The 24,690-nt window shown below is 41.8% G+C and overlaps 1 protein-coding gene across 7 annotated transcripts in view; it reads left to right on the plus strand.

Annotated features, from left to right (window-relative positions):
- SUPT3H (SPT3 homolog, SAGA and STAGA complex component) overlaps positions 1-24,690 on the plus strand; it is a 326,581-nt gene that overhangs the window by 153,800 nt on the left and 148,091 nt on the right. For all 7 annotated transcript variants that reach the window (XR_008329326.1, XM_053380349.1, XM_053380347.1 and 4 more), the window contains 2 exons: positions 22,565-22,651; positions 24,004-24,094. Coding sequence is in view for 6 of the 7 variants with exons in the window: in XM_053380349.1 (XP_053236324.1) it covers positions 22,565-22,651; positions 24,004-24,094 (178 nt within the window). In the remaining variant the exon portion in view is untranslated. The remainder of the gene's footprint in view (positions 1-22,564; positions 22,652-24,003; positions 24,095-24,690) is intronic.

Raw genomic sequence — 24,690 nt, forward strand, 5'->3', positions numbered from 1 at the left:
AATGGAGAGGTTTGATCTTCTTGCAGTTCATGGGACTCTCAAGAGTCTCCTCCAGCACCATAATTCAAAAGCATCAATTCTTCGGCGATCAGCCTTCTTGATGGTCCAGCTCTCACTTCCATACATCACTACCTCTTACTTGAAGCAACACTTAATAGTTCCACATGCATCTCAAAACCTCTTGCAAATAATAAGAAATGGCCTCCAAGAAGCCTCAAAATTCTCAAGAGTAGCTTTATCTATTTGTTACTTTTAATGATGTGTTAATTTTTATGATACTGCTATAAATAATAGCTTTTCCCACCATACCTCTAAAGTCACATTCTGGGTAATCCTTCTAGTTCTGGTTAATAACCAAATGTGCAGCAACCAAAATGAAATGTCGATCACTTCCAGGTTGGCGCCTCCGGCAATGGCGGAGCTCCTCCAATCGGGAGGAACTTGCTCCGTGGAAACCAGGGTCTGACCGCCACGGCGAAGGCGGAGACCCACTGAAATCACAGGCGGGAGAAGCTTGTGAACTTGGGATTCGGCTGGCACCTTTTGCGCCTCCCCTACTCGTGGGGAAATCCTGTTTTGGGGATCCGGAGCGACGTGGGGTGAGTGGCACGGTGCTTTGAATCGACTGCTTTTTTCACGGAGTGAAGCCGCATTGCTGTTGCCGGAGAGCGCTGACTTTTTCCTATGGACAATTGGACTTTAAACAACTACCCGTGAGTAGAACGAAAAATTGGATCTTCTAATATCTTAATTTGGTATCGAAACGGGAAGGTTCTAAACAGGAAGTCCGCCTTCCTCTTTTGTAAATAGTTTGAAGCAAAGACGTTACAAGCTAAAGTCATGGCAAATCTTTGGTAAAGGATTAAATTTCAATCGGATAAAAACACCAAACCCCCCTTGGAAGCAGGAGAAGAGGGGGAAATTTTGAACCTAGCGAGCCTGCAGGAGAGAACGAAAAATCAAACTACCACCGCTCTGAACCTGGAAACGGGCTGCTAGAAAAAGTGACGTTTTGGGAGAGTTCATTGACTGTGAACAGAACGTATTTGACAGCTAACTAAATAAGAGAAGTATACTGTTTCCATTGTCCTCTTCTGCGTTTAAAAAGGAGGAAAAGTAACTGAAAATTGAAACTATCTTTATTGCTTGAGTTGTGTTTGAAAGGATTGATACAAGTGGAGACTGTTTCCCTCTAGAGGGAGCTTTTGAAATTGTTACAGGAGTGGAACTGGGGATTCTCCAGCTGCAAGATAAGAAATTGTGAGAACGGGGAATTGACCTTGAACCATTTAAGAATGTTGACAGAAGCCATAGTGACCGTATTATGTAAGATAAGCTATTCGCTGGAACAGCTTCACAACAAGACGGATGATATGACTATTAAAATTGATAACTTGGGACAAAAAGTGATTAATCTGAGACAAAAAGTGAGCACCAACACAGAAATAATTCAGGACTTGGTACAGGAATCCACTTTGGCAGGACAAATTGTGGAAGAGAAGGAGAAAGCTGTTGTTGTTGAACCTAAAGTAATACAAGAGGGATCCTTAGTTTTACAGAAGCAAATTGAGGACTATAGGTTGAGGCCTTTTATGATTGAATCTAGAAAAAGTCAGATTTTGAGGATCGGATCCCGGTTTGGACTGAAGAAGGAAAGTTGGAAAGATCCCTCTATGCAGGGATTAACTGACTTCTGGGACATGGACTTGGGTTTGGAGGAGATTGAAGTTCTGGGGGCCTTTTGATTTGGAGGAATCTTGAAACATGTCCTGAAACACTTTATGGATCTTAGCTTTAACTATGGAAATTTGGCTGACCTGTCCAGAAAGAATAAAAGTATTGTTGGGTCGGAGTCTTCCCGAGATCTGCTCGTTAGCATTAAAGAATATGAAGAAGACCTGCAGAAGGGACCTGGAAAAGAGTTAAGAGCCTCGGATATAAGATTGCCAGGTTGATGGACTATATGGAATTGACGGAAAGGACTGGCAGAACCCGAAACCAGGGAGAGGAGATGGTGGAAGAAGATTGGAAAATTTAAAGTTTATATATAGAAATATTGTAAAATTAATGAGTGATAGAAAAATGGTGGAATGAAATTTTATGGCCTTAGCAGAAATGTTATAAGGAGTTAAGCATATATAAGTATTTTATCTTTAATGAAAAATAAGGTTAAAAATATGTTAAGATATTTATATTGTGATAGAAAATAGAGAAAGATGGAAAGGATTTGCTGAAACAATTAATAGAAGTGGAATACAAAAAGGGAGGTGAGAGGAGGTCGAGGAAATAAGGGAATGAAAGATAGATATGGAAAAGGTGTGGTGTATGTTTTTAAATGGCTTTTGTCTTGTTTTGTTTAGGGTTAGGGTGGGTTAGGGTTTTGTTTAGTTTAGTTTAATGTGTTTAGTTTAATGTGTTTAGGTTGTGTTTTGTATTGTTTATATATTGTACTGTATTGCTTTCTCTCTCTTTTGTTTCCTCTCTTTTGTCTTTTTCCTTTTTTTTCTTTCCTTTTCTGTAATTTTTAAAAGTAATAAATATTATTTAAAAAAAAAACCAAAATGAAATGTCGATTTTCCAGATATTTTCTCTGGAAAGTTCCCAGGGTTAGCCATGTTGGCATCTGCTATACTGGGTTTTTTGTTTGGAGACATTTCCTGCTCTTTGCAATTCAGTCTGGGAGTTAAGGGGTGGCTCCCCAACAGAGGAGTGAAGTCTAGAGGCTGCGCTGCCTCCTACTGGTGGTCAGAGGGAAATCCAACTTACTCTTCCCAGAATGGGACATTTACAGTTAGGAAAAAAATACAATTTTTGTCTGATTCAGCTTTAGAGGATATCTTTTAATACTTTAAAATATGAGTGGCTTTTCTGTTCTTGTTAAATATCTATTAGGCTTTTATTTTTCATCTAGATCTTTTTAGAAAAGGAGCTCAATGTGTTAAATTCATCACCAGAAATTAACTAGCATTAAGCAAAACATGAGAAATCCTGCTCAACTGTTGTAAGAAAGATATTTGCAGCTGTCAGTTCTTGCCAACCCAGGACCAGGAAAAGTCCTTGTTTTATGAGATTGTTTGAAGAAGTAATAAAGCTTCCTGTGCAGGACATTAATTAAAGGGGTTATCAAAATAGGACAAACTAATATAATTTGTGATTGTATAAAATAAAGGAAGTAGAGATCCCATAGGGATCTAATGAATCACAGGATGGAAACAATCTTCTGGCTAACTAAACATTCAGGCTTAGTACAAAGTCGTAGAGTGTATATACAACTCAGCAAACCGGAAAATATGGTGTGTTTACATGAATGGATGAAGGAGGTCACAAAAACCATCTGGGCAAAACCCTTGGAGTATTCATTCTGCTCCTACCGTACAGCTTTAACAATATAACTGCAGTGATGAAGACCTATGCTGCACCTGTCTTGGGGCAGAATCAACCCAGCAGGTTCAGAAACCTTACAAAAATAAATATTTTCATTTGTCAAGAGGTTGTAGCATTCAGGGTTATATTTTCACTTGGATTGTGCTATAAGTTGTATTTATCATAGAATCATAGAGTTGGAAGAGACCACAAGGGCCATCGAGTCCAACCCCCTGCCAAGCAGGAAACACCATCAGAGCACTCCTGACATATGGTTGTCAAGCCTCCACCACACTCCTTGGCAGCAAATTCCACTGTTGAACAGCTCTTACTGTCAGGAAGTTCTTCCTAATGTTTAGGTGGAATCTTCTTTCTTGTAGTTTGGATCCATTGCTCCGTGTCCGCTTCTCTGGAGCAGCAGAAAACAACCTTTCTCCCTCCTCTATGTGACATCCTTTTATATATTTGAACATGGCTATCATATCACCCCTTAACCTCCTCTTCTCCAGGCTAAACGTGCCCAGCTCCCTTAGCCGTTCCTCATAAGGCATCGTTTCCAGGCCTTTGACCATTTTGGTTGCCCTCCTGTGGACACGTTCCAGTTGGTCAGTGTCCTTCTTGAACTGTGGTGCCCAGAACTGGACACAGTACTCCAGGTGAGGTCTGACCAGAGCAGAATACAGTGGCACTATTACTTCCCTTGATCTAGATGCGATACTCCTATTGATGCAGCCCAGAATTGCATTGGCTTTTTTAGCTGCCGCGTCACACTGTTGGCTCATGTCAAGTTTGTGGTCCACCAAGACTCCTAGATCCTTTTCACATGTACTGCTCTCAAGCCAGGTGTCACCCATCTTGTATTTGTGCCTCTCATTTTTTTTGCCCAAGTGCAATACTTTACATTTCTCCCTGTTAAAATTCATCTTGTTTGTTTTGGCCCAGTTCTCTAATCTGTCAAGGTCGTTTTGAAGTGTGATCCTGTCCTCTGGGGTGTTAGCCACCCCTCCCAGTTTGGTGTCATCTGCAAATTTGATCAGGATGCCCTTGAGTCCATCATCCAAGTCGTTGATAAAGATGTTGAATAAGACCGGGCCCAAGACAGAATCCTGTGGCACCCCACTAGTCACTCTTCTCCAGGATGAAGAGGAACCATTGATGAGCACCCTTTGGGTTCGGTCAGTCAGCCAGTTACAAATCCACTGAGTGGTAGCATAGTCAAGACCACATTTTACCAGCTTCTTTACAAGAATATCATGGGGCACCTTGTCAAATGCCTTGCTGAGATCAAGGTATTCCCTTCATCTACCAGGCTTGTAATTCTGTCAAAAAACGAGATCAGGTTAGTCTGACATGATTTATTTTTCAGAAATCCATGCTGACTATTGGTGATCACAGCATTCCTTTCTAGGTGCTCACAGACTGTTTGCTTAATGATCTGCTCCATAATCTTCCCTGGTATTAATGTCAGACTAACTGGGCGGTAATTATTTGGGTCCTCTCTTTCCCCCTTTTTGAAAATAGGGACAACATTTGCCCTCCTCCAGTCTGCCAGGACTTCGCCTGTTCTCCAGGAATTCTCAAAGATGACTGCCAGTGGTTCTGAGATCACATCTGCCAGTTCTTTTAATACTCTTGGATGCAGTTCATCTGGCCCTGGAGACTTGAATACATCTAAACTAGCCAAGTATTCTTGTACTATCTCCTTAGTTATTCTGGGCTGTGTTTCCTCTGCTGAATCATTTGCTCCAAATTCTTCAGGTCAGGCATTGTTTTCTTTATCGGAGTAGACTGAGGCAAAGAAGGCATTGAGGAATTCAGCCCTTTCTGTGTCCCCTGTTTGCATTTCACCATCTTCTCCTCTGAGTGACCCCACTGTTTCTTTGTTCTTCCTTTTGCTACGAACATACCCATAAAAGCCTTTTTTGTTGCTTTTAACCTCTCTAGCAAGCCTGAGTTCATTCTGTGCTTTACTAATTCAAAATAAATGAAATAATAGATGATTTCATACCTATAGGTCAAAATTAAGTCATTGTGTTGTTTATATTTGTACTATGGCTAAACTGTGTAAAGCACATATTTTGGGGGGGGGGGCTTTAAATCTCTAGATGGCATCAAAATGACTAATAGGTTCTCAGCCAAAGTTGCTAATTGTTTGGATAATGCTTATTACCTATTGCAACAATCCACTACAGGATAGGTTAAACTTATTTTCTATGATATAATGGAAGTGTAATCTAGCTTTTCTTTCCCAGTCCCAAATATAAAAAACAGGAGAACATCTCTTAGGGAGGGAGGGTGGGAGGGAGGGAGAGGTAGTCTTCTGTTCCTAAACCTGTAAGAGCTGCACATTATAAGAAATGTGGGGTTGCTGTTGACAATGTCAGCCCTATCCCAAGTTGTCCCCCTCCCTTCTTGGTCCAGTTCCTTGCCTCATTGCTCCGCTGTTTCCCTGCCTGTGCCAGCTGCAGCCAAGGGGGTGTAGCAGGGAAGCGCACATGGGATTTCATTAGGACATGGCAGAAGTTGTGCTACAGATGCAGAAGGGGCAACTCTATCCAGTGCTACCATTTTTGGACGTACCCTAATCTTCCACCTGGTGTGTAAAGGTAAAGGGACCCCTGACCATTAGATCCAGTTGTGACCGACTCTGGGGTTGCAGGACTCATCTCGCTTTATTGGCTGAGGGAGCTGGTGTGCAGCATGTGGCCAGCATGACATTCTGGCAAGCCAGAGCAGCGCACAGAAATGCCGTTTACCTTCCCGCCGGAGCGGTACCTACTTGCACTTTGATGTGCTTTCGAACTGCTAGGTTGGCAGGAGCAGGGACCGAGCAACGGGAGCTCACCCCGTTGCGGGGATTCGAACCACCGACCTTCTGATCGGCAAGTCCTAGGCTCTGTGGTTTAACCCACAGCGCCACCCGCGTCCTACTTGTGCCCAAATGGAGATCTTGCACTCACTATAGCTAATGTCACTTCAAGGCTGGTAGTTTTTCAGATGGACAGTTTGGCAAAGTTAGGTTCACTGTACCAAACTTGGACCCAGGTCAGCAGGGGTGATAGGGTAGCATATTCCACATTACCAGCTAGAGTACTGAGACAACTGTGCCACTGTTCTCCCTCAAGGTAGTTTTCCCCTCAGTTCCTGTTTAGTGCTATAATGGTAGGATCCGCTGCCATCTGCATGCAACCTTGACAAGTATTGATGGATTAAATTAATACTTGGATGTATTTTTAACAACCACTTCAGCGGCATTTAATGGAGAGAAATCATTGTAGCTTCTAATACTCAACTTATCTGATTTCAAGTGAACCTGATGGTTTGGGAATCAGTTTTTCTAAGGAAGATTGGCTTGTTAACAGTATTATGCAGTTACAAGCAAATGTGGTCACAGCTGGTTCTGGTTTTTTAGCTTATCCACCTGATTGGAAACAACAGGTTTTTGGTATTTTTCCATTTCTTACACTGACACCTAGTGTTCACTATTTCTGAGTTTCTTGCTAATGAGTTGCTGGCATGGTTAAGGTAATAGCGTACTCAAAACAATGCTCCATCTCACCCTTTAAAAGTGCACCATAATTACATTGCTTACTGATTTGCTCACCTACACTGAAAGAAAAACTCCATTATTTCTCAAAAAAATAATGTTCATAAGTGTAAAAAAAAATTAAGTCCTATGTATTGCTGGTACAGATTCATCTGAATTTCCTCAAAAGGGAAAAAAATAAAAATGGTGCATAAGGAAGCCAAGTTCCATAATGGAGTGTTGAAGGTGTGGGGAGAGAAGCAGATATACTATTACTATGGGCCACTTAAGAGCGATACTTTTATTTTGTCCCCAAGGTTGAATATCTGCCTCTGATAACACTGAGTAAATAAAAGTCTGTATTATATGTAGTAATATTTGGCTGTGCCTGTGGAAAGGAATCCACTGGTGTTGGGCAAGGCTGCTGACGACCCTGGCAGGCCCTGGAGTGGGAAATCCCGTGGGAAAGCCGTGCAGGGGTCTCCAGGGGCGGCACATGCAGGCAACTTGCCCGAGCCCCCCTGCCGGATGACTCCCTGGGAGGCAGGCGCGGGTGCCTCCTTCTGGGTAATGGTAGGGCACCCAGTACTAGTTGAAAGGGAATTAAAGTCCAATGCGGATCCCTGCCCCATGTGAGAGACATATCATTTCCATTATTAGCTTTTTCCTTGAATTAGTCCATTAGGCAGTAAATGAACACAGCTTTCTCTCGCCTCTCTTTCCCGCTCTCTTCTGCGTTCTGCGTGCTGTGGAGCCGAGCTTGCTAACTTCTGCCTCTCCGGTTGCTGGGCCTCTGCCTGACCTTCAGCCCAGCCTGCCTGGCCGAGGGTCAGGGACACGCTGGCCATCCCAGCTGCAGAGCAACAGCACAACGAAGCGCAATGTAGAAGTCAAACCTATTTAGATTGCTCCAAAACATTCCGCTTGATGTTATGAAATGTCTTATGGTTACTTTGGGCCCTTTTATTATAATTATATTTATAATTATTCAGAGCTCTAACTTTAAAAGGAGATTTGTGAAACTGCAGTAGTACCAGAATATTTTACTCCTGGGCTTGATAAAACACTGAACCAAAAATTGCTTTAAAATAACTGCCTGGCGCAGCAATTTTAGCAGGCTCTTGCACCTGGAGCATGAAGGGGAAGGGGGGAAACCACATCAGCAAAACGAACTTTCATTCATTTGTTGCATGTCAAGTTAAATATGATGCCTTTCTTCTGTTGTGTGAAGGTTTCTAACTGGAAAAGACAACTAGGCTAAACTTAGCAGCCAATCAATTTGTAAATTCTAAGAATGCAATAAAATTTGATACTGAAAAGGGTTCTCTCTTAAGAGACTAAGGAGATTAACAAAGTTATTTGAAATATTATCCCTCTTTCTTCTTTCAGTAGGACAATTACTTGACAATTTAGCCAAATCAGCTGAGGAAATTAAAAGGGACACAATTAAACTAGCATATATTTGGGAGCAGAATATACCCTGAGGTATATCCTGGAAGGACCTCTGTCCTTGATATTTTTATTCCTTTCAGTATTTAAAAAATAAATAAATTATACATTCAGTCAGTGCTCTCACAGATTTAGTATAAAATAGCTTAGCGTGGTTCATTGCTAGAGTGAAACATCTTCCTTCTTTCCTCTCTTTGTTGTACCACTACTACTAGAATGCTAACACAAGCAAAATATTTTTATCCAACTTTTCTGAGCCAGGGAAATACTCAGAGCAGCCAATAAAATGAAAATTCACATTGTAATAATTACATCTACGAATTATAAACATGGACAGCTAAAAATAAAATCAGTCATAATTTAACACTCTTAGTCCTGTTGGATATAAACAACTTTATTCAGTAAGCACAGGGCAGATAGGGAAAAAGCACTTTGCAGTTTCCCATCAAGTTCTGCCCCTTCCTATTGTTCTCTCTTCTCGTTCCTTTCCCTGCACAATGCAGCCATAAAGCAAGCTTCCACCATGAAGGCTCAGAATCCAAAGCCCTCCTTGTTAATTAATAAGAAACTGTAAATAAAGAAACTTTTTTCCCCTTTTCCGATGGGAGCTCTGTATTTTTTTTATTTACTTACCTTTCGGAGCAATACTAGTGACATGTGAATGAGGCATAACAGGTTGGGGGGTTGGGACTAGCCAGATCAAGCTGCCAAGCTTTTAACTCTTCAATATAAACCTACCAATTTTATTTTTAAAAAACTTGAGAAATATAGCACAATAACCCCCAGTTCCCCCTGAAAGAGTTGTGTGTTTATAGCTCACTAGAAAGTGAGCAGAGATGGAGCCAAGTGGGCCTTCCATGAGAGCGAGTTCCATAACCTTGGTGGTGCCACAAGAGGAAACTGTGTGTCCCTTGTGCTTAGTTACTGCATGTGCAGCAAAGGAACCCAGAGAAATTGTAATAATAATAATAATAATAATAATAATAATAATAATAATAATAATAATATACCCCACCCATCTGGCTGGGCTTCCCCAGCCACTCTGGGCGGCTTCCAAAAAATATTAAAATACTGTAATACACCAAACATTAAAAGCTTCCCTAAACAGGGCTGCTTTCAGATGTCTTCTAAAAGTCTGGTAGTTGTTGTTCTCTTTGACATCTGCTGGGAGGGTGTTCCACAGGGTGGGTGCCACTACCGAGAAGGCCCTCTGCCTGGTTCCCTGTAACTTGACTTCTCGCAGCGAGGGAGCGACCAGAAGGCCCTTGGAGCTGGACCTCAGTGTCTGGGCTGAACAAGGAGGGTGGAGACACTCCTTCAGATATACTGGACCGAGGCCGTTTAGGGCTTTAAAGGTCAGCACCAACACTTTGAATTGTGCTCGGAAACGTACTGGGAGCCAATGTAGGTCTTTCTAGACCAGTGTTATATGGTCTCGGCGGCCACTTCCAGTCACCAGTCTAGCTGCCGCGTTCTGGATTAGTTGTAGTTTCCGGGTCACCTTCAAATGTAGCCCCACGTAGAGCGCATTGCAGTAGTCCAAGCAGGAGATAACTAGAGCATGCACCACTCTGGCAAGACAGTCCGCAGGCAGTTAGGGTCTCAGCCTACATACCAGATGGAGCTGGTAGACAGCTGCCCTGGACACAGATTGTAGTCAGAAGTTGTTCATTAAAAGAATATTTTAGCACAATTACTGGTATATTTGACCTTTCTTCCATCATGAAACTCATGACAAGGTACATTATATCTAATTAATGTAATGTATCTGCTAAAATATGTACATGAGGTAAAACCCCATTTTAAAAGCTTCAAAAGATCTCCATCATCTTTTCTTTGTCCCTTCCATTCTCAATCTTTGATGGCTCAAACTTTTAAAAGTTTCTGAGATTTTCTGCTAAATTCTTATTCCCAGCAGCCCCCACCCTCCTCCCGATGACCAGTGTAATAAAAACTCATAATCAGAATCTCCCCATTTCCAAGCTACAAATAAACTTTGTTTACATTCCTTATTGCCTGCTTTTATTAATCTATCCTCAAGTGTTGGTCTCCCCCCCTCCCTAGTTCTATGTAATATCTGACTAAGTTGTAAACAGAATGGACTCACTGAAATAAATGGACTTAAGTTAGTAGTTATCCAGCCTGTCATAATTTCTAGGCACTGCCGCATAGCTGGGACCATTGCATCTGGGGTATCAGAGTGAAGAAACATAGACTCCTACTTGAGCATTGATTCATCCCCATGCAGCTGTGGTTGGGGGGGGGCAGTGCTTGCAGGTCTCTGCTGCATCTCTGTCCCCCAGTCCCCCTGCAGTTCATACATTTGAGAGGGACAGATCAGATTAAAGTAAGAAGCCTGGTCTCCATGTGTAGCTCCCTGTGTGATATATAATCATTTGTGACCAGGCTTCTAAACCGCACCAGGAACCTATATATGTGAGGAGGAGGCTCCCTGCTTCAGATCTTCCTTCTCCAACATGAGGAAGGCAACGGCCTCTCCTCCATTTCAGTTTAATAGGTTTTAAATAATGCAAGGTGAAAGGTGGAGCTCTGAGGAATCCCACAGGACAGTTCCCATAGAACAATTGGCAATGGTAGACACCTGGATCGCCTGAGCCCTGCGAGGCAGAAGAACTGAGTTGCCCAGAGTGTCAGAAACTGGTGAGGTGCCTAGCAATGCCATTTCTCCTATCATTCTTCAGATGAAGATAATCCACCATCAGGAGCTGGGAATGGATCCAGAAAAGGAGCAAGATAACATGCTGCAATGTACATCCACAGCACTTTGGCTTGTGGGTAAGGGACACACGCAAATATTGGCAAAAGTTTCACTAGAGAAATAAGGACATCATTGGAAAGTTAAAAGGTGCCACTGCAGAAAACTGCTTGGACGTGGTGTGAGTCAAATGCCTCTTTGCTCTGCATGTGAGGAGTTCAGCATATTTTCTGTGTATGTGAAGAAAAGAGCTGCAGCATTACCAGGAGTAAGTCAGCTTCAAGGTCTAGGCCAAAGTGCTTGTTTCACAGTATATTCTTTATGATATTGAGCATGATGTTCAATAAGAGCATCCCATCTGGATGTTATTACCTGTAGGATGTGCAGATTGTATATGTCTTCTGGAGGTTAGTTTCTAATGTTAAACAAAGGAAGCTGATTAAAACCAGCTGTAAAACATTTTCATAGTTCCTCTTTTTTACAGTGGGTATTGAGTTACCTTGCACATGACTGCATGTCTGAACTAAAAATAAAGTAAATCTTTCCCCTCTTATTAAAATTAGTATAATATTGATTTTTTTAAAGTTGAACTAAATGTAGCTGTTTCCTAACTTGGCACTAGAATTTAATACTGCTGACATCACTACATATTTTTACATGCTTCTGAGAAATAATTGTCCATTTATTCATGCAGTGTGCTGCAATAAGCACATTTTTAGGTGCAGACTAAAATGTAAACATTATAATAAAAGCATATTAAAAATTTTACATGCAGCATTTATTAAATTCAGCAATGAAGACTTGCCAGAGAAATGTACAGTGTTATTGACTAAAATGTAGTGTGAGAAATATTATAGGGAATATTATAGGGAACTGTCATATAATTAGAGCAATTCCTGTTTAAATATTTGTTTATGGTTCATTTAGAGGCTCTTAGTACACCTCCAATTGCCAATTCTAATTTTTAGCGTGATTAGGACATTATATATGAACATATTAAACTACTTTATTCTCACTTTGTCCAGTATTGTCTACTCTGACCAGCAACGGCTCTCCAAGAGTTTCCCCAGCCCTGCTATCCGGCATTATTTATCACTGTCTACCAAAAAAGCAGGTGTGATCTGCTTCTGAGCTGAATCCCTTTGCTCTGCTGATTTTTCAAAGGGAAGGATGCACTTTCCCCACTACCAAATTCCCTCGTTTGTCCTGTTCCTCTTCTGTCTGTCCCTCTCTCTCCCCTCACGCTTTTTCTTCTATCTCATTGTGGATTAGGGTGAATGTTTCAGGAGGTGGGATCAGGTAGTTGGAGCAGATGGAGGGGAATTGAAATGGAAGGGACTAAAATGTGTGCCTGTATATGATTCCTCCATTTGATATTAATTGAGCAAGTATAGAATTATCCTTATCACACTGACTTAAATTTATACTCTAGGACACCTATTTATGCAGTGCTAATGTTATTTCATGATAGTAAACATTCAAGATTTCCCATTTCAGTTTGAAAACACTAAGTAGTATAAATCAAAGCCCACAAAAAGTCTGTCATTGCTCAAATGTGTCTGTTGGAACAGAAAGTGACAAATATGGTTCTCTGAGGTAAATATTTGGAAATTCTGAAAATGCTTTGGGAACGATTAACCTTGCTGTTTGTTGTAAACTTTCTCTCAGGAAAGCCAAGTCTTGCTCATAAATACCACACCGAGCAAATAGCCGAGGGCATTTCTCATCCTTAATACGCACACTGCAGCTTTATCTCCAGCCAGTTCTATCTCATCTGGCTGGGTTTTTCTCCCAGCATGTTCTGCGGTACCAACTAATTTAAAATAAAAGGCCTGGTATGTGCACACAATTTGAACATTCATGCAATGGTACAAAAGCAAATGTCAAAGCCCTGGAACAGTAAGGCTTTTTTATTTCACCAATTAGCAGATGATCTTTCCCAGACAGATAGTGTATCTCTTGCGCGTGTTCATAAGGCAATGTGCTGTTCTATCACCCGAGAGTTAACAAGACATGTTGTGCCACGTCAGTGAGATTTACAAGAGCTGATGTTCATCTCAGAACAAAGGCTTATGACTCCTGGCAGATGATGTGTTGCGGTGGTGCTTGCCCTGTCTAATCTTGCCCTGCTGGATCAGACCACAGTCCTGCCAAGTCCAGCGTTTGGTTCTCCCAGGGGCAGCCCGCTCTCTCTGCCCACAAGCAGCATGAGCAGCACATGCCTTCCGAGGCGCACAGCCGCATAGGACTACCAGCAGCGCATCTTCAGAGGTGTCGTGACGCCTCTAGTGACTAGGAGCCATTGACTGCTTTCTTCTCTATTAAATGGTCCAGTCCTATTTGAAAGCCATTGAAGTTGGCGGCTACCTGTGTTTCATTTGTTTATCACCCTTTATAAAAACCTCAGGGCAGTTTGCGCAGTATAACCATAAAAGACAACAACTACTACATCTTGTGGCGAATTCTATAGTTGGATGACCCTGTGTTATAATCTCATGAGAGAGAGAGAAGCTTTTACACATCAGCCATAATTTTCATGGATACAACTCAAAATACTGCCAAAGGCACCTCAGCCCCAGGAGCGTCTCTCTCCCAGGCCAGTCCTCTGGTATCAGCTCTGATCATGCTTTTCACTTGTCTGGAGGGAGGATAGATAAAGGAGTGTGAGCAGGGCCTGCTCCAGGTTTCTTTGGGCACAAACCAGGCCCCTTCCTCTTGGCCCCACCAGTTATCACTGGTCTGCTACTGTAAAAGGGCTGCCTATTGAAAGTACAAGTAAACTCTGATTATCACTTATAAGTTCTCATTTTATGTTCTTGCAAACTGGCAAAGCAAGTGGACTTGAGTCCATGAAAACTTCTGCCATAATGAATTTGTTAGTCTTTGATTCGCCACAGGATTCTGATGTTTCTACTTGGAATTAAATAATTCTAACCTCAGAAATTTATTTTGAGTACTGGTATTGAATAGCTCTCAGAACCCTTCCACACAAAAACCCAGACCTTGTTAGCCAGAGCTTTCTTCATTTCAGAAGTATAATTTTGGACCCGAGGAAGCGTCGTTTTGTTGATCCTATTGTTACACAGTTGAGAGTAAAAAAAAAATTAATTGAGTACAGTGGTACCTCGGGTTAAGAACTTACTTCGTTACGGAGGTCCGTTCTTAACCTGAAACTGTTCTTAACCTGAAGCACCACTTTAGCTAATGGGGCCTCCCACTGCCGCCGTGCGATTTCTGTTCTCATCCTGAAGCAAAGTTCTTAACCCAAGGTACTATTTCTGGGCTAGCAGAGTCTGTAACCTGAAGCGTCTGTAACCTGAAGCGTCTGTAACCCGAGGTACCACTGTAGTCCCTTTGAACTCCAGTGGAATTATTCTGGGCTATGCATTACTCCCAGTAGGCTAAGGATGCAATCCTATCCCCTCTTACCTGGAAGTAAGCCCCACTGATTTCAATAGGGCTTACTTCTGAGTAGACATCATAAGGGTGCTGCTGTAAAATACAAGCAAAGCAGCTAAATTGGTTTGTGGAGCAGCCATTTGGTTTCCCTGCCTTTCAATTCCATTTGAGTTAAGTGAAGTGGACTAGTACCTAAGTAAAGATAAAGGGACCCCTGACCATTAGGTCCATTCGTGACCGACTCTGGAGTTGCGGTGCGCATCTCGCTTTATTGGCAGAGGGAGCCGGCGTGCAGCTTCCGGGTCATGTGGCCAGCATGACTAAGCCGCTTCTGGCGAACCAGAGCAGCGCATGAAAACGCCGTTTACCTTCCCACCGGAGTGGTACCTATTGATCTACTTGCACTTTGACATGCTTTCAGACTGCTAGATGGGCAGGAGCAGGGACCGAGCAACGGGAGCTCACCCCGTCGCGGGGATTCAAACCGCCAACCTTCTGATTGGCAAGTCCTAGGCTCTGTGGTTTAACCCACAGTGCCACCCGCACCCCAGACTATTACCTACATACCTACAAATTCTCTAAACATTCAAACCAGAAATCTTTAAATATATTGGAACTTTCTTCACCAGAGAAAATCAACCTGCTCAGCAAGCCTGTGAAAGCAATTTTTTATTATTACATGAAATGTTTTCTTGAAACCAGCAGAAGGTAATTATCAAAACTTATAGAAAGTAACCTCACTAAGCAAAGTATGGGGGAGGAAGGGAAAAAAAAATAAATACAACCTTGCAGAGAATTATCTTTTAATGTGTTCTCTTCCATCTATCATGGGGGAGAGCCAAATCAGTGCTCACTTTTGATGTCCTTAACTGGTGTGTATTGTTTGTTGCTGTTTTTTTCAAGACAGATCATTTTGTTGTTGTTGTTTAGTCGTGTCCGCCTCTTCGTGACCCCCTGGACCAGAGCACGCCAGGCCCTCCTGTCTTCCACTGCCTCCCGCAGTTTGGTCAAACTCATGCTGGTAGCTTGGAGAACCCTGTCCAACCATCTCGTCCTCTGTCGTCCCCTTCTCCTTGTGCCCTCCATCTTTCCCAACATCAGGGTCTTTTCCAGGGAGTCTCCTCTTCTCATGAGGTGGCCAAAGTCTTGGAGCCTCAGCTTCAGGATCTGTCCTTCCAGTGAGCACTCAGGGCTGATTTCCTTCAGAATGGAGAGGTTTGATCTTGCAGTCCATGGGACTCTCAAGAGTCTCCTCCAGCACCATAATTCAAAAGCATCAATTTCTCCCTTTAAAACAATTTAGGGGCTGTTGTGACTCTTCTCAATTTGGAAAAGAATCAAATCAAAACAAAACAAAACAGAAGCATACAGAACAGTGAAAACAACGGTGCAGCATTCATGGCAATTTGCTAAGATGATTTCTAAAACAAACACACCCAAAAAGGAGGGTGGTAGAAAACCTGAACACTTTTTCTAAGAGCAGTTGGCAATTATCTCTTCCTGCATTGTTTCTCCCTCTCTTTCTCTCCCCCCCCCCACTCAAGTGGTTTGAAATGGTGACAAAAGGGTTGTGTGTGACAAACAACCTTTTTGTCACCATTTCAAACCACTTGAGTCACCACCATCAATTCCAAGCTTTATTAATAACAAAGAAGCAGCTTTAAAAAGCAGTGAATACTATAAAAACAATGATTTCTAAACTTTCAAAGGCAAATCTGCTCTGCCCCTATCCTTGCTTCTACTGCTAGGGCCTGTCGCCCTGGAGCCAACAGATCAGTATGGTAGGCAAGCAGGCAGCGCCAGAACTTCTGAATGGGAGCGATTGGCTCCAGTGCACAGTAGTTGCCTGCTGTAAAATGACCCAACATGCAATGCACAGTGCACTCCCCCCTCCCCCATATCAGGCTTATGGATTTGGGAGACTCCTGGATCTCACTTTCTTTCTGGGTGGGCCAGAAACAGATGGTAGCCAGGAAGACCTTTGAACACCTTCTGCTGGGGTGCCATCTTCTCCCTTTCTTCAAGAAATGAGATAATAATACTCTCCTCAGGCACTCATTTCCTAATTACCATATTTTTTGCTCTATAAGACTCACTTTTTCCCTCCTAAAAAGTAAGGGGAAATGTGTATGCGTCTTATGGAGCGAATGCAGGCTGCGCAGCTATCCCAGAAGCCAGAACAGCAAGAGGGATCGCTGCTTTCACTGCGCAGCTATCCCTCTTGCTGTTCTGGCTTCGGAGATTCAGAATATTTTTTTTCTTGTTTTCCTCCTCCAAAAACAAGGTGCGTCTTGTGGTCTGGTGCGTCTTATAGAGCGGAAAATACGGTACTTTGAGGTTAGATTATTATGATGCATTTTCTGAACTGAACAGAGCTTGGAAGTCGCGCTTGTTCCCAGAATATGACTAGGTGGGTATTAAGTGGAGCAGGCAGACTGAACAGAGAACACCAATACCAGCGACTTTTGTAATCATTGTTTTTTCAATTGTGATTAATTCTAAGTGCTGGCCTTTGTTTTTTGTTTTACCTTTAAAGGCCCCGCGTTGCCCTATTGCTTTTGCTGCTCCATTTTCCTCAGGACTGCCTTGTTTCTTTTCATGTCTCAGTAGAAATCCTAAGAGAACGAGAAGGGGTGTTGCATTCTCTCACCAAAATGACATGCAGTGCTATTTTTCTAGAAAAAGAGGTGCAGGAACTCACTCAAACACCTCCCTAGCAGCTAGCATTTACTGACATCATTTTCTGTTGATATATAATTCCTCTTTGGAAAATTAACATACAGATATTGGCTCTGGAGGCACCAGGACATTTTAGGCAGAATTTGCTGATTTTCCCCATGTGCCTCTCAAAGTATTTTCACTCATCTATTATTATTTCTCCTCCTCCTTTCATTTCACACTTAAGTTGCATTCCCATGCCCACCCCCCAACTGCCTCCCCCCCCATCCAACCTTCCTGCTCCTTTTACATTCACTTCCTCCTCCCACAACAGCTTTCTTCGTTGTTGTTGTTGTTGTTGTTTACTACTACTGCTACTCCATTTGGAGCTGTTGCTGATGGGGTCTGTTCAACCAAAAGCTACAGTAGGACCTCCTTCGTAGGCTGCAGTGCTGAGGCCTGCTAGGGATCCCTCACCCACAGTTTGAGAAATATTGCTCTCACCTACCAAATGTCGTTTCCTCTCTTATAATTAATTATTGATTGACTAAATAAATAAATCAATAAAGTATATTTTTATAATATACTGAAATAAAACAGCTATTTAATATAAAAAAGGAAAAGAGAAAACAAAAAGAAAGACCTAAGGAGAGAGAAAAGCAAGGAGCAGAGAGAAAGAGAGAGAAGAAAAGTGGACAAAAGGAAGGAATCATTATATTTCATCTGCAAATTCCATTAAGGCCTTAACATCACGTTCTGTTCTGGGAGTGGCAAAGACAAAGACTTCTTATTCATTTATTTAAAAATCCTCATCAAGATACAATGCCTTACCTTCAGTCCACCTGCGCCATTATAGGCAGCATGATTTTATTGATCACTCACAAGTGTGCCCTTTAGAAGTCCCTGAAGAGAGTGAATGTTTTGGGGAAGCCTGTTGACCAAGAGCCTACCCTATTGTGGTCATGCTGTCTCGTGCCAGTCCAAAATAAGGCTATAATATATCGTCAAAGGTTGCCCATTTTCCAAAGTGCTGATTTTCACACACCAGGTAATGTTCTTAAGCAAATTAGAACACAGAACACCTGAGCAGATGCTAACATTTCCTGAAAAACTTCTGATTCCTTGTGAAAGTTAGAGGCACAAAATAGTGCACCCCCCTCTCCAAGCTTAAGGAGGAGATTTTAGGGCAGAGATGGGGAACCTGAGGCCTTCTAGTTGTTGTTCAACTGTAACTTCCATGATTGCCAAGACTGACCATTACAATACTGTTAAGCCAATCATATTTTTGGTGAAAGGTAAATGTGAAAAACTTGCAATCCCTCCCCTCCTGGCATGGGAAACCCACATGTATGGCGGCCTATTAGGAGCTCATTAAATTGTGTTCTTGCTTTACTTCACATGTAGTGCGCTCATGTGGTGAGACTGGAGTAGGGCTGAACTGCTAGCGCTGCCTCTGGCACTCTTTCCTCAGGCGTAGTTCTGGCAAGGAAGCCTCTGTCAAGGAACTCCAACATGTAAGCAGCTGCACATGCAAGAGGACACACAGTTGCATGGTGCTACGGATCACATGGAGTCCACGCATAGGCAAAAGAAGTTGCTCCCATGCTGGGGTTCCTTTGCAGATATCCACATGTGATGGGACTAGGTTTCATAGGCTAAAAACTCTGTGAAAGTTGAACAGGAAAAATGAATTTAAAAGCTAGTGTGTAACAACACTGAGGCACAGGGTTTTTTTGTGGTTCTGTCTTAAAATAATGAAGGGCCTCAAAGTAGTGATGTGTCTTATATTTCACTCTTGGGAATTAGCTTGATGAACTTTTAAAATGAAAGTTGTATGTATCCTGCTTATTGAAAAAGACATCTGAACTAGCTTCTTGATAGTTTGATCCTAAGTTGCTTGGACAATTTTATTTCATATGTTAGAACCTGAACGAAAAGTAGTGCAATAATTTATTCTTATGGGGTTGCTTTGGCCTTAGTATTCCTTTCCTGTTGTTTGATCCAGTGTAATTGCATAATAGATTTCATTACATATTTTTTGCGGTTGCAGTAAAGAGGAAACACTGTTCAGCAAGTTCCTTTGTTTTTTATCACCATCCTTTCACAATGTAAATGTTACTACAGTGGTACCTCGGGTTACATACGCTTCAGGTTACATACGCTTCAGGTTACAGTCTCCGCTAACCCAGAAATAGTGCTTCAGGTTAAGAACTTTGCTTCAGGATGAGAACAAAAATCGCGCTCCGGCGGCGGCAGCAGGAGGCCCCATTAGCTAAAGTGGTGCTTCAGGTTAAGAACAGTTTCAGGTTAAGTACGGACCTCCGGAACGAATTAAGTACTTAACCCGAGGTACCACTGTATTTCTCCTTGTTCTAAGTCAAGGCTGGGGAATCTGTGTCCCACCCCATGACCAGTTGAGGGAAGGGGGTGGCTTTGGAATTTGATAAGTTTCACAAATTCTTCTTTTAATGAGCATTCTGCAAATTTTGGTCCAGTCTCTCAGGCTGGAGCTGCAACAGTAAGCAATTAAGAAGTGTGATTGTTAAAATACATAATTTATTTGTTAACTGATATAGATACTGGTATATGTTGGCAATTATTTTATTATGACAAGGGGCCTCATAAATTGGAAGTTGTATGGGCCACTCTGGACCTATGAGCAGGTCCGGATCTACCAGATGTTGGGCTACAACTCTTATCATCCCTGACCGTTGGGGCTGATGGGAGCTGAAGAACATCTGGAGGGCCACAGGTTTCCCACACGTGCTCTAAAGTGGTGGGAAATAGGAGGTCAGAAACCTGCTTGCTGGTTTCCCACAGGCATCTAGTTGGCCGTGGTACAGTCATACCTCGAGTTAAAGTAGCTTCGGGATGAGTATTTTCGGGTTGCGTGCTGCGGCGACCCGGAAGTAACGGAGCGTGTTACTTCCGGGTTTCGCCGCTCGCGCATGCGCAGACGGTCAAAATGACGTCATGCACGGACGTGGGTTGTGTTCGCTTCAGGATGCGAACGGGACTCCAGAACGGATCCCATTCGCATCCAGAGGTACCACTGTATTAACCAGCTGTTTCCAAATTGGCCCATGGGCCCCAAGACACAGGCATTCCATTTTCTAACTACTGTGACGTGCTGTTTTCACCAATAATTTCACTTTCACCATAATTAGGCCCCTTTAATTCATGTTTTCAAGAAACTGGTGATACAATTTTTAAAAATATAGAGTACCTCGTCAAGCATTCCCATGTAGGCCAACAAATGGCCCCATCCTGATATCACACACACTGAGAAGCCCCTTCTCCATCATCTGTGTGTGCATCTGTAGGAAGCTGGATTTTACACATAAAACATGGAATGCATGTAGGTCTGCCTGCAGCCCTTGTCTAATGGAATTAAGTGGCTAAATCACAGTAGTGTTGCTTGGCACCCTGTGGCCGCAGATACACACAGGTGTGCTAAAATAGTGGGCGTAAGCACACCCTGCTATGTATTGTGTTGTGGCCGCAGTGTATTAAAATTGTGTTACCTTCTATCCAACAGAGCTTTATATTATCTGTTTCGTTTGAAGGCTTCTGTAGATCTGTGCGAAATTTGAAAAAGATGTGTTGTATTATCAGCATACTAACATCAATTTTCTAAGCGCTTATTGAGTAAATGCATGCTGGATGTAAGTCCTCTGGGTTCATCCAAATTACACCAATGAGGTATTCATCCTGTTCTTTGTATTATAATTTTACCCAGCTTTTCTATACTTTATGCTGGAAATTTAAGTACCTTGTGTATCCTTAAACTAATCAGAATAAGAAGCCACTTTCTGTGCCAAAGAAAGAGAACTATCATTTTTCACATTCTTATACTTTCCAGTTCAGTTTCAAGGAAAATTATGTTACTGTGACTTCTGAATTCCTGAAAGTTCTCTTGTCTTTGTAGCTGCAAAGGCCTCCTGAGCATTTCAAAGGAAATAATGTGAATTTTGTGTGTGCAGTATGTTTTGTGTTGTGCATACCAGATACAGTCCACATTTTGTGTGCATGTGATTAGACTGGGGGGGAAATTATGCAGTCCAGTATTATGATTTATTGACTGAATCTTTTTCCTGCTGAAAACTTGCCAAAACTGAAAGCTTGCCCCCACCCCACTTCCATATTAGAAACAGCTACTGTTTTTGTTGATCTTTTTAACTTCTGAATAGGCCTAGTTCAAGTCATACCAGCATGAGATCTTAGATTAATAATATACTTATTCAGCCACTACTAGAGTAAAACCATTGGCATATGAAGGTTAGAATTTCTTAAAATTGTTTTCAGGTGCATTTTGTGAAAGGTGAGTAAGATATAGATAGATAGATAGATGATAGATAGATAGATAGATAGATAGATAGATAGATAGATGATAGATAGATAGATAGATAGATAGATAGATATAGAGATATATATAGATATATAGATATATAGATATAATGTGAAATTATTTCTATTTATTGTTTCATCTTACAGATGTGAAAGTAAATTTTAACATAGCTTAGGCTTTCCAAAAATTAAGTCTGCACCAGCACCCATTGTTCATTTTGCATCTTTCATCTTCCTAAATCCATACACACACAGAGAGAGAGTCCTTACAGGAAAGAAGCCATTGGGGAATGAGCATTGCCTGGACAAATAGAAGCAGGATTGAACCTTACAAACTTACTCTTGGCATATAGAAGTGTTTTAGATGTGTCAACTCCTGCAGCCAAGCTGGTGGCAAACGTCCTGCTCCGCTTTCCTGTGGACCACATCAGAGAGGCCAAGAGGGGAGCCTTGGTGTCCAGGCAGCCCAATATCTCCAGACACACTGCCCAGGCTTGAGCCTCGGGAAATTCACTGGTGCTGCTAACACAGTGGTTTGACATAACCCCCAGAAAAGCACTCCATTGTCTTTTGAGAAAGATGGATGCCAACAATGACCTTGTGCCACAATGGAGGGGTTCTTAGCATCAGCACTCAAAGAGGGTATCCTTTGATTTTTTTAAAAAATGTGAGAGTGTGTGTATGTAAAGTTAGGATTGGGTTGCAGTAGTGTATTTGTGGGTATTCTATAAACATTACATTTCTCTTTTTTTTGCCCTATTGATGCAAAAGCTAGATTCTTCCCTTCAATGTTACAGAATGTTTCACTCAATATGATTGCTTGTAGGATACCATGAATTTTCCTTGAGGTAAAGACCCAAAATGAAATGTTGCAATAGCAGCTGGCAGATCAGAAAATCAAAACAGATAATGAAGAAGGAGTTTGTAATTTTGCTGGTGTTTTATTTTGTTACTGAGGAATCATGCTTTGGCCTGGAATTTTGAGGTCTTCCCAAGCCATAATTTCTGTATATGGCTATATTTTATGTCTAATGAATTTCAGTAAGCACCTTCAAACAAATGCTAGTGCTGTTATCACTCTTCTTGTCCTGCCTCTTTGTTTACAGTTACAACAAGCCTCTGAAGTTTCTCAAATGAGAGGAGCAAGAGTAATCTCTGCAGAAGATCTTATTTTTTTGATGCGCAAAGATAAGGTACAGTTATTAAATGCAACTATTAAAATAATGGTTGGAAAAAATATTCTGTTAAAAGATATGGCTACCATGTTTTAAATAAAGTATTTATAGACAGAATTTTATTATAACTAATTATTCTGCATCTCGCTTCATATTGTACATTTGTTTCAGATTGTACAAATGAAATGTAATTCCATCCAGATAAATTATTTCTTTGTGGGAAAGCACCTAGCTGCATAGCCCAGTTAGTCCTTTCTGATCTGCCAAGAGTTTAAAGCATCCTCGATTCTTCAGGTTCTTGACATCAATACTTTCCCATTTACAGTTCCTAAATAGTCCAGATCTTGCTTTAAGCATGCAAAACAGATCAGAGAATTAGAGAACGTTAGCTTTGGAAGGAACCCCAAGGGTCATCTAGTCCAAGCCCCTGTAATGCAGGAATCTTTTGCCCAACGTGGGGTTGGAACCCACGACCCTGAGATTAAGAGCCTTATATTCTACCATCTGCGCTATCCCAGTTGGAAGATTATATCTCCCCCCCCCCCAGTGCATAAAAGGTGCTCAGATGTGTTCATTTATGCAATTCTGGAGCCTATTTTAATCAAAATTATGAGACACAATTGCTTGGTGCCTTGAGTAGGACCTGGGGCAAGCAGCACATGAAAACAAATTTGGGAGAATGTCAGTTAATTTACAAATGTGCTAGTAGAAGTAGAGGTCCTGATTTTAATCAATATAGCAGCACATAGTGGTGGTGGGAGTTTGAGCTTTCTGGAGAACCCTGTTGACACACACACACACACACACACACACACACACACACACACTGCCATTTTAATATGGAATGTGGCTGGAGAATGAAGGGTTAAGCCTTCTCCCATGTCCCAATGAAAATCCCTTACCACGCCTACTGTTAAATGAATGACCACAGTGTGCTTTTTAATGACATGATCATTGTCGCATATAGTTTGTCAATGAACTGATTGGCAGACTTTGCCATGTGAAAATACTAGGTGAATGTACTTAAGTTAAACAGAGGACTTGTGCAAGTGCATGTAATTTTTTTTTCTAAACCAAAAATTACAGGTAATTTTCTTTTCAAAAGCACGCTATTCTCTAAATCCTGCCTTATTAATAGATCTTCCACTTTTGAAGTACACCAAGGAACACTGAAGCCAACAGACTTCTGCACTGGCAACCTAATGACGCCTTTCTGTGCACCCTGCAACTTTGATTATATCAATGAGTGTGTTTGTAATTTTGTGTATGTGTTCTAAGGTAGTGGCTGTGTCCCTCAGTTGGAGCTATGTTTCTTACTCTGGCAGGCAGTGTTTGTATCCATTGTAATTAGCACTCTTCTTTCTCCCTAGAAAAAGCTTAGAAGGCTACTTAAATATATGTTTTTCCGAGACTACAAATCTAAAGTTGTCAAAGGCATTGAAGAAGAAGATCTTCTTGAAGGTAGGTAAACTTGTAAATAAATTGTATTTCTGGTCTAAAACTCCCTTTAAATCCATATCAGCAAAAAGATAAGAACTCACTCTGAAACTCACTTACAGGTGGTACCTAGCACCACAGGAACTAATGCTGATACGCCCAGGAACCTCACCAAAATGCTGGAGAGGATGCACCTCCACAGGCACGTACCTCCACATGTGGTGGGAATGTCCTAAAATCCAACTCTTCTGGACATCAATCATACAAGAAGTATGCAAAATAACTAAGCAAATATTAGAGGTCACTCCAGAACTGGCCCTACTAAACATCTTCCAAGACAATAATGCCACTCACAACACAAAGAACTCATAGCCCACCTGCTCTCAGCAGCCAGAAACATCATAGCCAGATGCTGGAGAGACCTGTCAGGAGGAAGCATGGGCCAATGGTATCAAACAGCCTTATTAGAAAAACTAACCAACAAACTAAAACTGACACGGGGACAAACAGAAGAAGACGCCTTCACCCCGGTATGGTTACCCTTCATCACATACACAGCCCAACAAGATAGTGACAAGAATCCACCAACAGCATACAAATCAATCTGGCTAACCTGATCC

The sequence above is a fragment of the Podarcis raffonei genome, chromosome 3 (genome assembly GCF_027172205.1).
Source record: "Podarcis raffonei isolate rPodRaf1 chromosome 3, rPodRaf1.pri, whole genome shotgun sequence".
NCBI classification, from domain to species: domain Eukaryota; kingdom Metazoa; phylum Chordata; class Lepidosauria; order Squamata; family Lacertidae; genus Podarcis; species Podarcis raffonei.